The sequence below is a fragment of the Lathamus discolor genome, chromosome 4 (assembly GCF_037157495.1).
Source record: "Lathamus discolor isolate bLatDis1 chromosome 4, bLatDis1.hap1, whole genome shotgun sequence".
NCBI lineage: Eukaryota > Metazoa > Chordata > Aves > Psittaciformes > Psittacidae > Lathamus > Lathamus discolor.
This window is the reverse complement of record NC_088887.1, coordinates 47,884,862-47,902,255: the sequence shown is the minus strand read 5'-3', so window position 1 is coordinate 47,902,255 and position 17,394 is coordinate 47,884,862. Positions and strand designations below refer to the sequence as shown.

The following is a 17,394-nucleotide window of genomic DNA, read 5'->3' as shown; positions in this document are numbered from 1 at the left end:
TGAGCTGTTTTTGTTTTTCTTCTCTAGGTCCTTTACCTTATGGTCGTTTCAATTTTCCTGCTTGTTTGCAATTGACACTGTAAGGTGCCATGGTATTTAGTTACATCTACACTGTTCAAACACATTGGTTCTTGAAAAACTGCATTTTTTTCTATATGCAAATAACATGGGTGTTGGTCTCCATTCTTTTTAGTTCTGTGGAATAAGTTGATATATTCTTGCTTTTCATGCAAGGTGTAGTGTAGATTCCGACAACAGCGTGAAGCACCAGAAACTGCCCACCTGCCCAGGTTAGGGGGGTATCTAGTGCTCCCTGTCCAAGAAGGGTCATTAGGAGCTGGTTCTCATATTCCTCTGTTACTGCTCTGTGTTGTGCAGCAAAGCTATGCCATGAGGAGTTTATAATATGTATATTATGTGACTCTCTGAAAGACTGTGTTCACTCTTGCTGTCTGTATATGAATGATTTGTCAAAGTGATGTTGTTTGGGCCCAAATTTATTGTGTGGCTCTGTTGAGTATTTGAGCGAGCTTTCCTATCTCCAAATCATTCATGAAAGCCCTGTAGACTTTGTCGGGCCACTGTTACAGTGCTTAGAGCCTTCATTTCTTTCAAATACATAAAAGGTGGACGTAGAAATTGCAGAGATTGTGCATTGTTCAGCTTGCTGGTAAAGAAATGCTCTGTTGCATTAAATGGACTTTTAAAGGTCTTTGATTTTTGTAGACAGAAAAAAAAAAAGATTGCTTTTTTCCATTTCACTCTCCTGTTTGCACCAGAAATCTAGTTACAGAAGCATTACTTCAACCCATGAAAAGCTTTCCAGAATTCAAATCTCAGTATCCAATAGTTATTAAAATCCAAATATTTAGGATATTAGTATTAAAATATTGGAAAATGACAGGGTGAGGTTTTATTTGTCTAACCATCACATAACACTACAGATATAGCATACTTAAAAAGGGGAGAGAGAAATCTTGTCAGCCAAAACCTTTTCCTGCTCTCCCAAGGAATTACATATGTGTCTTAAAAAAAGATCTCCAATCTCCCTCCTCTGTGCACATGTTCAATGCCATATGGTTGGAGAGCAGCAGTAACCTGACAGAACCATGTTTCCCCTGCATCTTACTGTACAGTTTTTACTCCTGTTTAAGTACGCCAAATTCTGTGCTGTCATTTTTGTTTGCCTTATGGTTAAACCCTGGGTAATCCTGGCCCCTTAAAAGTTTGTGCTTTACCCTGAACTTGGTTTTAAATGCAGGCTTTCACCTTTGAGAAATGTGCCTTTTTTGAGAAGGGAGCAGTACGGCGGGTTGCCTGGAGGCTGCTGTCAGTGTGGCTCCAATTTGGCAGGAGTTGGGAAAGAGGAGAAGTCTGCCAGTGCCCGGTGCCCTCAGTCTCCTGCTCCTGCCTGCCTTTCCCCTCTGGGAGAGCCAGCTCATCCCTTCTGGACAGAAAACAGCCACACAGTGTTTATACCGTGTTTGCTGCTGCACACCCAGGGGCACGCAGCTCCAAATCCTGCTGCCCTCCCTTAGCTGATGTGCTGTTCCCTGTCCTGGTGAAGGATGTGGAAAGATCTGGAAAGATTTTGGGAGAGGCAAAGCAATGGATTAACCCTGTGTTTTAATTTGCTGCTCAGTCAGATATGCTAGTGGGAGTGTATTCTGTTTTGCAGAAGCGTAGACCTGTGTGGTGAGCATTCAGCTCAGTTTCTGTTTGAAAGGTGAGAAGGAAGGAGGGAAAACTTACTTGGCTTCTTCTATGACTTGTGTTTTCAGAAGCTTTCCTGGGATTTTTGGTATAATTCCAACTTTCTAACTCTAGGCTTGCAAACTTCAAAGGCAGAGGCTTACTCCAATGAATTTTCATCACTGTCAGGAGATAATAAGGTGAAAGGGCACATCCAAGATCTTTCTAGCGTTTCTCTACCTCTTCTTCTCTGATTATTTAGACCATAAGAGTAACTCTAGAAGAAATTCTGGGTATTAGGTCATTTACAGAGACATGTTTTTTCACAGAAAAACTTTTCTCTTGTTTTCCTAGTACTATAAAATACAAGAAAGCCATTTCATTAAAAATCTGCAAAATACATATGTCATCCATTCTGCTGTCACCCTAAATCCATTTCCCCTGCTGCTGAATTGTTAAAATAACTTTTGTGTATAACGTTTCCTTTCATTGACTTTATTGTATGTGACTGCTAGTCATTTTCTGGGTGTAGCAATGACTGACTTCTTGTTGCAGACAGAGCAACCATCTGAGGTTGAATTACATCCTCAAATGAATAGACCTCCGATGCAGGCAGAAGAAAACAGTTCAGCAAAAAAGGTGAGACCTGCGCACATTGTACCATTGTGGAGTGGTTTGTCTTCATCAACAAATGTGGTTGTTTTAAGTTCTAAAGCAATTAAACAGAGGGTTGGGGTTACAAATTTTACATGTTTACCTTCTCTGGAGGTCAAGGCGCTAGAGAGAGCTGGGTTCGTGTGTGACATCAGCTCAGATAAATCATTAAGAAAGCTCTCATTAGATACACACTGATGCATGTGCTTTAAGAGAGGCAGCTCACCATTTGTTTCAAATCAATAGGGACTTGTGGAGCCTTAGAGAAGAAAAAGAGTTTGATTGTGCTCGACCCCCATCTCGCTTGTGATGCACTTCTTGCTTCCAGTTACTGAGGATTTGGGTTTGATGTAAACACACCCGTTTGCTAGAGGTCAGGATCTGCCACTAAATGTACATAGACTGGGAGAGATTTGCTCAAGATGTGCTGTTTCTAGTATGTTTCTGTATGAACATAACATTTGTATAAATTGCAGTGACGCTCTTCAGAGGGCTTGCTTAGGGATAGAGTGGTCTGTGAGCATTTTCCCACTCTTGGCACGATCCCACTGCCTTCTTCCACCCAGAAGGAATGTTCCAGTCCCAGGCAGAACAGGTTTTGACAGATCTGCCCTCAGATCCTCCCCTCTCTGGCAGCCAGGAAGCACCTGCAAGACCTTTGCTCAGCCCAACTGAGAACCGTTGGCAGGTGCTGTATGTAGTATGTACTTTGACCAGGCAGAGTTATTGCACTTCTTACCCTAATGGGGGGCACAGACAAATATCCAGCGTAATTTCCTATACATGATAGGGTTTTCTGAGCAGCATCCTTGATTCGTTTGTGCTCACTGCATGCTACTTTTAGCCTGGCCCTGCTTTATCCTTGCCTTGCTTTGCAGCCCTGCTGGGGAAATTAAATACTTGTGGTCTACCTTCTTCATGCTTGCCCTCACTCCATCTGGATCCATAAATACAGAGAAGCCCCAGCCTGTGAGGCTCAGGAGGCAGGTTGTTGGCTCAGTGTTGACCCACCTTCCAGAGGCTGGTGCAACAGCAGCCAGCCAAAGGGCCCTTGTGGAGGATTCTGCTTTTAGATATTGGATCTTTTAGGTATTTCTTCCAATAATGCATTTGAAATGGAAGAGGGACTTATCCTATGGTTTTTATTAGGTTTTTGGCAGTTTATGATAGACTGGGGTAATGTATTTGGCATCTAGCCAGTGTATAGTTGTAGAAAGCATATGCAAGTTTCTCAGTTGCCATACGTGGTATGTTTGCAGGAGCTGCACATATGTGTAGGATTTCAGAGTATTATGTTCTCTGAGATCTGTGCAGTGTTGGTATGCTGACATCCTGATCAAAAGATCTAATGGTACTTTTAGATTTTTCCAATAATGGCAGAACTGGTTTTTAATGTTGAAATCTCTTGTTTCCTTATAATTCTACTTCCTCTAATAAGTGTAATCCCACATTATTGTAATACTCATTATTGATGGTCCTATGTTGGTTTCATTCTGTATCACTCATAGTAGTCTCTTCTGCTGAGTGAGGCTGCTTACTACAGTGTTGGGGTTTTGTTGTTTTTTTTCTCCTTATGATTGTTAAGTCATTAAATGCTTCCTTTTTTTTTTTCTTTTTTCTTTTTTTTCCGTTATATTAACATATGTAAGGAAGAAAGTCTGGCTCAGTAAAACGTGCACTCTTGAAGTGATAATAAAATTTGGTCTCCGATCTGTGACTGACACCTTTGTCAAGTCACTTCATCCTTTTAAGTCTTAGCTTTCTCATTCATGAAATGGGGCAGTAATAGCTATATTGCTTGTAAAAGAGCGCTAATAATAGACTGCATTGGAAAGGATATATTTATATTTCAGATTTAAAACAGACATAAGGCATTAAAACTGCTTCTCATTGCAAAAGAAAGGATGTCTTAATTTAAAATAATGAAAACACTTCTTACTACTGAGTTGTTAAAAATCCAAGACACTTTCTTTTACCTAGAAACCAGACTATTTCTTTGATATAACTTATCAAGAGAAATAACTGGCTTTCTACACTTCCAGCATGTTAATTTTGCATGGATAATTTTATACTTTTGTCTTCCTAAGCTATTTTCAGTGTTGCTTCATGTAAGAGAGGAGGGGAGAAGGCAGAGCCTCCATGCTGTATGGGTGAGGTAATAAGTTGCACACAGAGCTATACAATCCAGTTCTGAAAAGCCTGTCATCTAGATGAAGACAAAACACCAGTATAATCATTTCATTCATTAAGGGGTTGCAGGAGTTATTGTTCCTTTTTCGAAGTCAGAAACCTGAGAGGCTATTACTAAATCTGAATTAAGCTCTGTACCTCTTTAAATTATGAAATCTTAGGCCAGCTGTCAACAATTTCTGTGTCACAAATATTCCCCAGCCTAATGATGGGACACATATGGCCTGACTTAATGTTGATGTGTTTCTTCTTTGCAGGAGGTTGTTCTTGCTCAGCCACCCTCCAAACCCACCCGCAGGAAGCTCCGGGCAGAGGCACAGGGGCTGGAGACCCCTGAGCTTTCTCCCACTATAAATGTGACTTCTTCCTCGCCAGCAGTCAAGCCTCACCTCCCAGTCCAAAAGTAAAAACCTGTACCAAGCACTTCAAACTGCGCCATGAGATCTGATAGGGCCGGGTTTGCTCTTCACGTGATTTTGTGCTTAATAGTTCTTGTTTTGAGAATGCTTCACAAGATGCAGATCTCTGACATCTACCTGTGTCTTCTCAAATGCAAACTAAGTCTATGGTGACTGTTTAAGTTGGAAATACTTGATTGATAGCCTCTTCAAAGGTGTTTTACCTCTGTGTGTGGTAGACATGTCTGAAGAGCAAACCTAGCTGTTCAACCAGCACCTCTCACACAACCTCTTTTAGATCTGTGGATGTGTGTTTTTCCTTGCATATATCTTCTGAAGTTTTCCTCATTCATATGGACAGATAGAACCAGAGAAATGTCCAGGAAACTGAGTCATGAAGTGCTTGATGTTGGTCATATCTTTGTGATATTTCTTCATCGCAAGGCAGATTGGAAATGAGCTCGCCGCTGGTATGAGCTGAGCCATAGACCACTTGTGATAAACTGTGATTGCGAACCCCAGCATGTGTTGTTTCTTCTTGTAAATATAGCTGTTGAAGATGTCAGCAGCCAAAGACTTGTAGGTATTTCACTACATATTTATTTAATGGCAGTGGAGAAGGGGCTGTACAAACGGTAAATGAAGGCACTTGAAACCCAACTGGATCTATACATCTCCCTCAACTGAAAGTGTGCAAACATTGTAGTCCATCTTCACTGAAAGCTTGTAAAGACATCTGCTTTAGTCTGAAACAAAACCAAGCTGCCCAAATCAGTTGAGCAGCCCTTAGCAAACTGTTTATCAGTAGACTGAATCTGTGCTGCATAACTGGAGATTGGAATAAGTAGTAAGACTCCTAGAATGCTCTTAAAGTGCTATTTTGTGCTTAGGGAGTGCCTATTCCATTAGTGGTTCAAAGAAAGATAATAGTACTGTTCACACTTCAGCTTAATCCTGCTTTCGCTATATCTTTCCTAAAATGTTTAAATGACCACAGACATATATCGCCCTGTTTTTAATTGTTTTTCCTATCATTTATTACCTTATAGCCTATATTTTACTTTCAGATAGTCTACCTGATTCATTTCAGTGTTACGTTTTTCTTCTCTTCAATCTGTAGTTTGTTCCTTGTCTTTGAAGTGTAGTCCAGTGTGTCTAGAGCTGTAGTCCAGTGTGTATAGAGTACAGACATGCAAAATGGATGGCTGATCTTCTGGCATCGGCCACTATTGAGGCTCTTAATTGAAACATTTTGTATTTATCTGTCTGGCAGACAGTCTTCCAAGCAGAAAAGGGCTATTCAGACCGCTATACGAAAAAACAAAGAAGCCAATGCTGTGCTCGCCAGGTTGAACAGTGAGCTCCAGCAGCAGCTGAAGGTAAGGAATGCATTGAAAATCGGTGACAAAGCTCTCTACAATCAGTTATGTGTCAACTCCAGCAGAGAATCTTGTTCATCCTTTCAGATGAGACCTGCTGTGTTACTTCCTGCTTTCTGGAAGGGAATAAGTATGCTGTATGAGTGGGTTGGATGAGGCTTTCTGGGAAAAGTTATAGCCTATGAGCCTGCAGCTCCACTGGCAGTTAGAGTAAATTGAAAGGGTGAACTTTGTCTTTCTGAAAAATTTGATACTGTGATGGAGTCACCTAGTGCAGGAGAGCAACTCAAGTGTAGCTTTCTTGTCTTCTGGTCAGTTGTGCGATGTAACTGTCTCCTGGAGTTAGGCATTGGGTATGCATGGACTGCCTAAACTGTGTGTTACGTGAACATCTAATACTGATATTTAATGTCTGCTGATTTCTCTTTTAACATCAAATCGTGGAATAGCTAGGTTGGAAAGGACCTTAAGATCATTCAGCTCCAACCCCCCTGCCTTGGGCAGGGACACCTTCCACTAGACCAGGTTGCTCAAAGCCCCATCCAACCTGACCTTTAACACTGCTGGGGATGGGGCAGCCACAGCTTCTCTGGGCAACCTGTGCCAGTGTCTCACCCTCATAGTGAAAAACATCTTCCTAATATCTAATAAGAGTCTACTTTCTTTCAGTTTAAAGCCATTCCCCCTTGTCCTCTCCCTACATGTCCTTGTAAAAAGTCCTTCCCCAGCATCCTTTCTTCAGGCACTGGAAGGCTGCTATAAGGTCTCCCCTGAGCCTTCTCAGGCTGAGCAACCCCAGCTCTCTCAGCCTGTCTTTACAGGAGAGGTGCTCCAGCCCTCTGGTCATCTTTGTGGCCCTGCTCTGGACTCACTCCAACAGGTCCACATCCTTCTTATGTTGTGGGCCCTAGAGCTGAACACAGTTCTCAAGGGGCTGCGTTCTTTTAAATACCAGTTCTTATTTTTCTGTTGTCTTAGTTCAAGGCTAATACAGACTTTAGTTTTTGATCAGCTACAGCTTTTTCTTCTTTGTATATTGTGAATGGGCACTTGATTGGAAAGAGAGGTGAACTCCCAGTTCAGTCAGTGTGAAAGTTTGATTGCATATTCAACTTTATTTAATATAATTTTTTAACTGCTTTTCAGGGATCTCCTGAGAAAGAAGCAGGGTGGATGCTTTATACTGAACTCATAGCAAAATATAGGACAGCAACTGAAATAAGCATGGAGATTAAAGCTTTTAATGACAGCACATTGCTGACGTTCCTTGGCTCAGATCTTACTTGCTTCCGTGCACTATCTTCAGTATGCTTAAATTCTCTGACCTTCACAAAGCAGGCCAGTGCTGTTACCAGTATTTTACAGCAGGGTAGAAGAGGCACAGAAAGAGATTTGCCTAAGTTCACACAAGAGCAGAAAACTGAATTTTTCCTTTAAGTCATATTGCTGCCTGGAAGCTTTCTGATGGAGCAGGGCTTTTGCAGTTTTTATGAATGTCCCTCAGTGCAGGGCCAGCCTTGAGACCAGGAAAGGCTTTCCCAAAAATCACTGATTCCCAAAGCCTTCACAGTTAGTTTCTGACTGAGGCGGATGATCTTCCTGCTACAGCTGTCAAAGAGGTAGATTGCAAAACCTGTGTTGTCTTAGAAAGGCGGTCTCATTCATTTCCGAAAGGAAAGAGATGAGTTTTGGCAACCAGAAGTTCTCAGAAAGCAGTTTTGAGGGAAACGTGATTTCAAGATAACCTGATTTTCTTTGGTAAAAATAGACATTTGTGGCCAGCTTCCCTTCATCCCAGGGTATTGGATGACTGCTCCTCTCCATGATTGTCCAAACAAATATTGCTCCACTGTAAGGAGGAGACACTAGATGGCTATGCAGGGTGGTTGTGTGGTACAGTGTTTTGAGACCACAAGAATTACTTCACAGCAGAGCCTGAAGCCTCGAGTCAGTGACAGTGGTTTGCCTCAATGCTTTTCACTGGAGTTAGCTGGGGCATGTGAGCATCACAGAAGTTACAGCACATCTCTCCATCCTGCAGGAAGTTCACAAGGAACGAATTGCCTTGGAAACGCAGCTGGAGCAGCTACGTCCTGTCACAGTCTTGTGACTTCCCTCACTGCCATGCAGCAGCAAGAGCAGAGCACGTGTCCCAAGCAGCCTTGCAAGAAGAGGAGCCTGCTGGGGCTAAGCAGGGTTTCTGCCAAGCTGGTGATGGTGGGGAGGACTGGCTTGTTGGGTCTCCCTTCACCCCACAGCATGCAATTGCCTTTGCAGGTGAAGAAGGTACAGAAAATAAATATCTGACTGATGGATGTTTCTGAGCAGAGGGATGCTTTGCCTTTTTTTCTCCCTCTTCCCAGTCTAACGTGTAAATGCAGTTTATCACTGAAATGAATAACCTGAGAGTATTTTATTTATGTAAAGAATTCCTGATTTATACATGTTCTGTGAGCACCTTCTGCCCTGGTCATTAAGAGGTACAGCGTTCCTGGATTCTTGCTTACATTTAAAACTCATTCTCTGAGGTGGGCTATTGGATGCTACTGATTCCTGTAGGATTGTATCATGGTAGAGTTCCTGTGATTTTAATATGCTACAGGAATAAAACTCACTAGACATAGAGTCTTTATCTGCAATCATATGTCAGATAATTATTTTCTTAGTACTGTTTATTATGCAATCATGGATGTATTTTAATGTTAGAGAACTTGTATTTTATAAGTTCAAATCATATCAGAGAACAGTGAAAAATACAAAAATATAATTATTTTGGTAATTACAAAAAAAAAAAAAGAGTGGGTTTTCAGCTATAACTGTTTCCCCTCCACTAGTGTTTGATCACTTGCAACTGCCAGTGTCTCTGCATACTTTCAGCATGTCAGAGATCACTGATTTATAGCTTTTTTTCTTTTTTTTTTTTTTTTTTAACCAACTATTTATAACAAGAGGTTAAAAATGCATTCGGGGCATTTTATAAAAGCTATTGTATGTACATTTGTATTAGTCTGCTTTGTCTTAATAGCTGCTGATCTGTTCCAAGGATGTGTACAAGAACTGTATTTCCTAAAGAAGAAAGATAGCAAAAGTGCTATACATGAGATTATAAAATGTGTGATGGAAATAATTGCCTTCTACAACAGGATTTCATTAAGGTTCCTTTGCACCTCACTGGAGATGCTACTGATAGGGTGAAACTGCTGATGCCCATCTATTTTCTAAATGAAGAAGCAATGATTATTTTTTAAGCTGATCCAGGGCAAACTGAATCCCATGGGGATTTTTCCATGGATGCAGTGGTCCTTGGCTTCGGTCTCAGTTCTAGCAATGGAAGCTGGCTCAGTACTCTTAGATGGGGTGACTTCAGACATAATGATGTCAGCCCTGCTCCCACCATGGATATGATGTGTGCTTCAATGCAAAAGAATGTCACTTACCTGTTATCCATCTTAAATGTGATGCTGCAGGTGTTTCATCTCCTGTTGTTCACTGACCTGCTTTAAGTGTACAAGTTTGCCTTGCAGAAATGATGGCAAAGGTTTTTACTGTTGCTGATGTGAAGCTGTAGGGAGAAAGCAAAAGGATGGCTCTGGGGCTGAGAGGAAGAAGTGCGTTTGAAGTAACTGGCTAGCCTTCCTTCAGGGTGTATCACAGAATGGCTGCAGAGGGATATCAGAGGACTACAGAGCAGCTAAACATTTTGTTGAGAGATAAGGCAGACATCAATGGGAACATTTAAAGTGATGAGGAAACAGCTTACTCTTGCTGAAAGTGATATGGATGTGGGACATGGATCCAGAATTCTGAAGGTGAAAATAAGCATTTGCAGTATTGTTACTAAAAATCTGTTTTTGTAACATGTTGGGTTTGATTCAACTAAACGTCACTATGTCGACAAGCAACAACCATTTCTCTGGATTTGGGACTTCTGTGCAGCTGTTGCATACCTGGGTTCAGACAGTCATTCATGGTCTATGACAGAATGTGAGAACTGCAGACTTTTCTGGGAAGCTGCAAAAGAGCTGCTGTCCTCTTATCAGTAGTGGTACTGTTCAGAAGTTACCATTTATTTTGTATCTTCATAACAGTCGTAGAATCATAAAATAGTTAGGGTAGGAAAGGAGCTTAAGATCATTTAGCTCCAACCCCCCTGCCATGGGCAGGGACACCTCCCACTAAACCATCCCACACAAGGCTCTGTCCAACCCCACCTTGAACACCACCAGGAATGGAGCATTTACAACTTCCTTGGGCCCATTACCCCTTATTCTATCACTACAGTCCCTCCCCCGCATCCCTATAGGCCCCCTTCAGGTATTGGAAGGCTGCTATGGGGTCTCCACGCAGCCTTCTCTTCTCCAGGCTGAACAGCCCCAACTTCCTCAGCCTGTCTTCATACAGGAGGTGCTCCAGTCCCCTGATCATCTTCGTGGCCCTCCTCTGGACTTGTTCCAACACTTCCATGTCCTTTTTATGTTGAGGACACCAGAACTGCACACAATACTCCAGGTGAGGTCTCACAAGAGCAGAATAGAGGGGCAGGATCACCTCCTTTGACCTGCTGGTCATGCTTCATTCCTGAGCCTTTAATGAGGTTGAGCGCTTGCTCTGTTTGATTTCTAGCTCTTACGTTGTCATTTGGTTAATAAGCTCCTACTATGCAATAGGAAAAAAACATGGCATGCTTGTTTTTTCTTTTAAGAGTGATTTTTTTAAGGAAGGCTCTTCCATTATTACAAAGAACTGTGCACCTTCCATTTTTAAGGCAGTGGAGACTTTTTCATGTTTCATAGGGACATCCTTTAGAATAATCCCCCATGTATTTCACTTGTGTTATTCATGGAATAGATGCTGTTCAAAGGAAGAGTGGAAAAGTCTGCTTTATATGTCTTTTTCAGATGTCTCCTTTCAAATAATACAGTTTTTTTTTGTCCACTGGAAATTAGGATACCTGGTTAGACAACAGTGAAATATTTGCTCAGTTGTTATGCTACCACAGGACTTAATACATTAAAAATTTTAAATATTCCTGCATTTTTGCATTCAAATGTCCCACTCAGCTTCAAGGCCTAGAGTGAGCTGATTTATATTCCCTTTGATGGAATGTTGGCCCTGATGATCATGTACTACTTCACAGAGAGAGTAAAGCACAATATTCAAGGAGAAATGTTGGTGGGTTATACATACGATGCAGGAAGTTAACTCTTCTGTATGTCTCAGTACTTAAGCATTCGTGATAACCCATGCACAATGCGAAAGTGTGACTGGTTTTTGGGAGGCTGTTAGGATTTTGAGAGGGAGAGGAGTGCATTATGAAGCTATAGACAGTGCTTCTGGCAGTTGCTCCATGCAGGAACACTCATGGCTACCATGAACAGACCCTGGCTGATCAAAATTCACGTATGAATCCAGTTTCACAGATTCTCTCAAAAAATATTCTTCCTGTGGAAAAATGTGGGTACAGCAAAATGATAATTTCTTGCAAAAACCTTTACTTTCTGAAATGCTGGGTGGAAGATCCTCCTAGACCCAAACAGACCAGCTGGTCAGAAAGGGAGAACTTCACAAGCAGTCTGCCACTGTTCAGGGGACTTTATTGAGCTACAGGAGAGCAATTAACTTCAAGCCCCTGGCTGGCCTAACCCAGGACAGCACCTAGGATCTGCCTGACTAAGGAATGAGAGCAGCTTCCTACAGGTGAGGTCTCAACTCTTCTCACTTCCTGGTTTCTGTAGGTACTTCTGCAGGACAAAACATGCCCAGCAAGAGAGGATAAGTGGGAGCATGAGCTGGAGCACAGCTTCCCTGCATCTGAGAGGATGCACTGACCATGAACTTGGGTCCCCTTCTAAATCTTTAGTTTACTGCAGCTATTCTGGTTTGGATAATTAAATATTTTTGTCTGCAGGACAAGGCTAGGCAGAACAGAGAAGGGTCTAAGGGTTTTCCTCAGTGTGTATGTAAGTGTGCATTCACATGTCTTCGTTTTGATGAGGCATTTCTTCATGGATCTGTTAATGTTCATATCACCTGGTATCTTTCTGTGAAATATTTGTTTCACTACATGGTAATTCCGTGGTGAAAAAAGAAAAATGCCCAGCTAAGGGTAGTGACTGGTTGCCTTTGTAGATCAAGCCATTTTTATTTGAGCCTTTAAATATAAATAATGACCTGGTAATTAGGCAAGGCAAGCAGCTTCCATTCGTTTCACAGGCATTCCTTTAAACAAATTGCCTGTGAACAAACATTAATCCTTAATGATCAATGTCCTTCTCCTAGTTATTAATTTTATAGTAGGATGCAGTGGAAACACTAGCTCTCAGTTCTGTCTTCCAGAGAGTTTCAGTGACATAGCAAAATGTCAGTGATTAGTGGATTCAGCCCTGTTACTGGTCAGTTGGTGAATATCCTTTTTAACGCAAAAGATTATCTCCAGACTGTTTTCATGTGCGTGGCAATAGTTTTGCTGCTGGGAATTCTGTATCTGTGTTGGAGAAAGGAACTTGATTTGACTATCATCCATACAGTCCCAGCCTGATACTGCCTGGGCTAACCAGCATGGGTGGTGACAACTTGCACAGTAAAATGACCCAAGTGGGATGGCTGGGACTTGGAACCCCTCCCAGGAAGCATTTAGGCTGTGCATGATAGGAAAATTGCCTTTTGGTGGTATATAAGCTGCTTTCCTCTCAGTTGAACTTCCAGATCAGGAAGAAGGAGAGCTTGTAAAAGCTGCGAGTCAGGGAATGAGGGGTATCCTTTTTCCAGGACTATCAGCCCTTTGGCCTTCAGCACACACAGTTCTTGACAAGAAAATACACAGGCTCATGAAGCCACATATTTTATTGACTAAAGAGTGGAAGTATTTTTTCAGGAAAAATAATGAAGTGATGTAGTACCTTTGAGAAGAGATGATGTATTTTCAAGCTTTTTTCAGTTATCTTCATGATAATGTGCTATGAACATATGCATTATGTTTTACTCTGTTACTGATTTTTTTTTATATATGAAAAATTGTATTGCAAGCATTATCACTGTTAATCTAAAAAGAAAAAAATACCCTGAGGCTAGTATATATTTGAATTTTAACTTATAAAGTAGATAACCAGATTTAAGCAATTTGTTTTCACAGCTGCAGACTGTCCATGTGGTAAGCTGCAAAATGCATAGTGTTCTCTACTATGCCCGTCTAATTTTGGAAAATGTATGTGATACGGAGCTGGGTGCTACATTAAAATAAAAGCGTCCAAATAACTTCAGATTCCCTTGCTTTTGTGGCTTATTTAGTATGTTGATTGTGCAGATCTGCCAGGAGAGCAGAAACTGTGACTTGCTGTGGAAAAAATATGCCATTGAAATGGCTGACCTTCAACTATGAAAGATAAAATCACGTTGGGATTGTGTGCAAGTGAGAGAGACAGAGACTTATTTAAAGTGAAATCATATTTCCTTAGGCTTCGCTTAAGTCAAAACTTCACCTTTACTTTCTCAGGCCTCCCTTTGTCTTCGTTCAGACTTAGCTTCGCGATGAAGCCCAAAGAGGCGCACCCTCTTCTAACCTGGATGTTACAGCCGTGCAGGCAAAGCCTTTCCCAGCCTCCAGCAGACCCTTGGTCTGAGGATACCCAGGCAGGAGCAGAAGAGGACTAAAGCCATTCTCCCCAGCACCCCCTGTGATCAGTGTTTCTGGCCTCTTGTGCAAGAGCTGAAATTAAACTGGGAAAAGAGAAACATTTGAATAGCTGGCATTCATGGGCAGGGGGCTGGAGGGGACAGCGTACTTCTGCTCTTCAACTAGTGTGATTTTTAAGAATTATGTCACAGCTATCCAAAGAGCAGGGCTTTAGAAGAGGAAATAATTAGTGATAAATTAATTCTTACAGCATTAAGCCATGACAATGGATGTTTTATTTACGTAAAAGTATGTCTCTGGTGCATGTGAGGCACAAGGCCAAAGCATTAAAAACTCGTAAATATCCTGTAGGGACCTATTCTGTATCTGTAATGGGATGGATTTAGATGGCTCCTCCATTCCTAGTTTTTACAATTAGATGGTACTCTGGGGTGTCTTCATGCAAATCTAGATTGGGTCTCCATATTTAAATTTATGTTCCAAATACTCTTCTTAAAAATTAAAAGATCCAGCTTCCTGCCCTAGGAAAAAAAGTTCTTAGTGTGTAAGTGGGAAAGAAAAGAAACAGAAGCTTCAGAAGTCCTTTTTTATCCTTCTGCTGTTTTTAAGGTTACAGTGCTTCATTCCTTCTTAAGTTGGGATGCTTACATTGCTTCTGTGGCAAAGCAGAATAAAGGGAAATTACTGAGTGAGTGAACAAACCTCCTGGGTATCCACAGTCTGTAGCCAAGTGAGAGCTCTTTCACCTGATCGTATGATTGCTACCTCCTCCACCAGCCCCTTGTGTACTGTGTGCCCCCAAACAAATGCTCTTTGAAGAAGGAGGCCTTGGGTATGTAAGGTCAGCTTGCAGCAGTCTCTGATGTATTCCCTCAGTGCCCAGTGTTTTGGGCACATGTTAGCTGTGTCCCAGAGAGAGGTTCCTATGCTAAATGCCTAATCAGTATTCCCAATTAAATCCTGAATTGTTTTAAATTTATTGATTGTTAAATAGCATGGGGTAGGAAGAATGTCTTACCTGTGGATATTTTGAGGATGCTTTACATACCAGAAATGCGATGGGATAGGTAAGGCCAAGGCTATATATTACATCTAGTCTGTTTTTTTATTGGAGGAGGGAAGGAGGAAGGAAGAGGGGATTTTTCCCTTAGCTAGGCTGCTTGCACAACAAATGTCATTTTATTTACTTCCCTTGTAGTTCATGTAGGCAAATTATTAACCACTGTGCCATTGTCTTCAATGAAATTTGGATGTAACAGTTGGCAAACATACGGGTAAGGTCTTTGCCACAGGTCCTTCTTGCCCACGGAGAAGAGCAGTAAAGGAGCAGTGATAGTGTGTGCAGCCCCGTGACACAACAAATGGCACGCAGAGCTCAGCAAGGAGGAAAGCAGAGGAGGAGTCAGTGTGTCAGCTCTGGTGGGACCATAAGGGAGGGAAAAGGTGACTCAAGGAAAGTAATCGTGCTTCTGAGGTAGCAGGGAGGCAGTATACCTCTATCACCTTGCTTCACCCCACACAAAAGAGCACTGTGCTTAAAAAAGCTTTGCTTGCTACCAGGAGGCTTGGTTGTAGGGCTGCCACTTGATATATGAGCTATTGTCTTCCAAGGTCACTTAAGGAATTCAGTAGTTCATGCTGTCTGTCACAGGTTTAGGGTGTGTTAAACCAGTGATACTGGTGTTCAGCAGCCAGATACAGAGCATGCATTGTTTACTATGGTTTTCACCCTCTTATCTGAGAGGAAAAAGCCAGCACATGATCTCACCTGGTTTCTTGTTTCATAGCTCCATGCTGTTCCTAAAGGACACTGTATACTCAATGAGAAATAATGGCTTCCTGTTTCATTAATGAGTCCTTACATTAATTTCCCGTCAGGGTAATCACCTTAGGTGATAGAGGTGTGCACTTCCAATACAATAGCTCTCCTGGGAGGCATGTTGGGCCGCACCATTCTCCACTATCAGAAAAGCAACTCGCATTTGGGTGTCTCAGCTTCTGATGTCAAAGCAATCAGTACTGCCAGAAGCATCAGCCACTTGAAGCTGTTAGCCAAAATGTCTCCTGGGATTTAAAGAGCCCTCTTTGGGAAGAAGTTTTTTTTCCAGTGCTTAGTGCCATACTGCATGGCAAAGAAAAAGAAAGTTGCTTTGATTGCTTTCCAAATATCTGGGTAATTGTGTTACTCAGAAGGTGCCCCTTCAGGGCTGTGCTTTCTTTATTACTGCAAAAAACCTCAATTGGGAACTTTGATCCAGGCATCCCAGGTCTTTTAGGGTGCTCTGATATGGAACTGGCCTTCATGTTTCACCCCAACCCGTTTACTCTAATCACCCACATTAGTGCAAATGATAACCCATATTTTTAAGCCTGTATGTTTATCCTTATGTATATCATGCTCCAGTTAGTGCTGTCTATTAAGTGCCCATGGAGCTATGTCAAAGCGACAGTGCTACTGTCAAGTGTGGCAGGCAATAGGGCTAGCACCTTCCTCATGCATTGAGTTTTACCACCCTGGGTAAGCACTAATTTAAGGAAGAAAAATACAGTTTGATTTCCTCCACCTTAGTTATGAAGCTAACTTAGCTTAATGTGTATTTTTAACGGGTTGTATCCTCAGCCATACTTTCTTACTCTTCCCTCTAGTTTGATTCTTTGCCTTGTTTTGAATTTGCCTGGCACCGCGCAATTGCTTGGTTTTGCGCAAACTGGAAAGACTGAGCAGAGTGATGAAACTCGGAGGCCTTTTCATGCTGTAACAGCTGGGCCCAGAAAAGCTGTGGCTGCCCCCATCGCTGGCAGTATTCACGGCCAGGCTGGATTGGGCTTGGAGCAACCTGCTCTAGTGGAAGGTGTCCCTGCCTGTGGCAGGGGGGTTGGAACTGGATGATCTCTAAAGGTCCCTTCCAACCCAAACCATTCTGTGATCCTATTACTTGCAGCATTGCAAGCTGGATATCGAAGCAGTCCAGGGAAACCTGCAATCAATTCAGACTTTGAGCACAGAAACCTGAGGGTGTTTGGCAGAGTTTGGGAAGAGTTTCAGAAATAATCTGAGGCCGATAGCAACACTAATGCAGAAGACGTGGAGCTGTTGCTCCATGTTGGCCCATCTCATCCAGGATGTCACTCTGACATTGGGCCGTGCCAGAAAGTGTTAAGAGGAAAAGGAAGAACAACAAAGTTGTCAAAAAATGTTCAGCAAATAGACTTTGGATGACCACTGCCTTGGCTAACATGCTGGCTTATCTCCTGCCATCTCTGGAAGCTGAAGCATGGATTGCTGTGGTCTGTTCAAGGCCAACATCTGCTTCACTTTTGACCACAGCAATTTCTCTCCTATAGCAGATAATCTGTAACTGTGCATTTCTCAGAGAACTGCATGGAAAGGTCTCTGCATGAGCTGGAGAGGAAACCTCAGGGTTTATCTGATGGAGAGCCTGCATCT

At 42.1% G+C, this 17,394-nt stretch overlaps 1 protein-coding gene across 2 annotated transcripts in view; it reads left to right on the top strand.

Moving 5' to 3' along the window:
* The window catches only part of REPS2 (RALBP1 associated Eps domain containing 2), a 98,194-nt gene extending 87,601 nt beyond the window's left edge, over positions 1-10,593 (top strand). For both annotated transcript variants that reach the window (XM_065677383.1, XM_065677382.1), the window contains exons 15-18: positions 2,248-2,331; positions 4,794-4,939; positions 6,208-6,313; positions 8,355-10,593. In XM_065677383.1, the coding sequence (XP_065533455.1) occupies positions 2,248-2,331; positions 4,794-4,939; positions 6,208-6,313; positions 8,355-8,423 (405 nt within the window). In that variant the 3' untranslated portion in view covers positions 8,424-10,593. The remainder of the gene's footprint in view (positions 1-2,247; positions 2,332-4,793; positions 4,940-6,207; positions 6,314-8,354) is intronic.
* Positions 10,594-17,394: the final 6,801 nt, after the last annotated feature.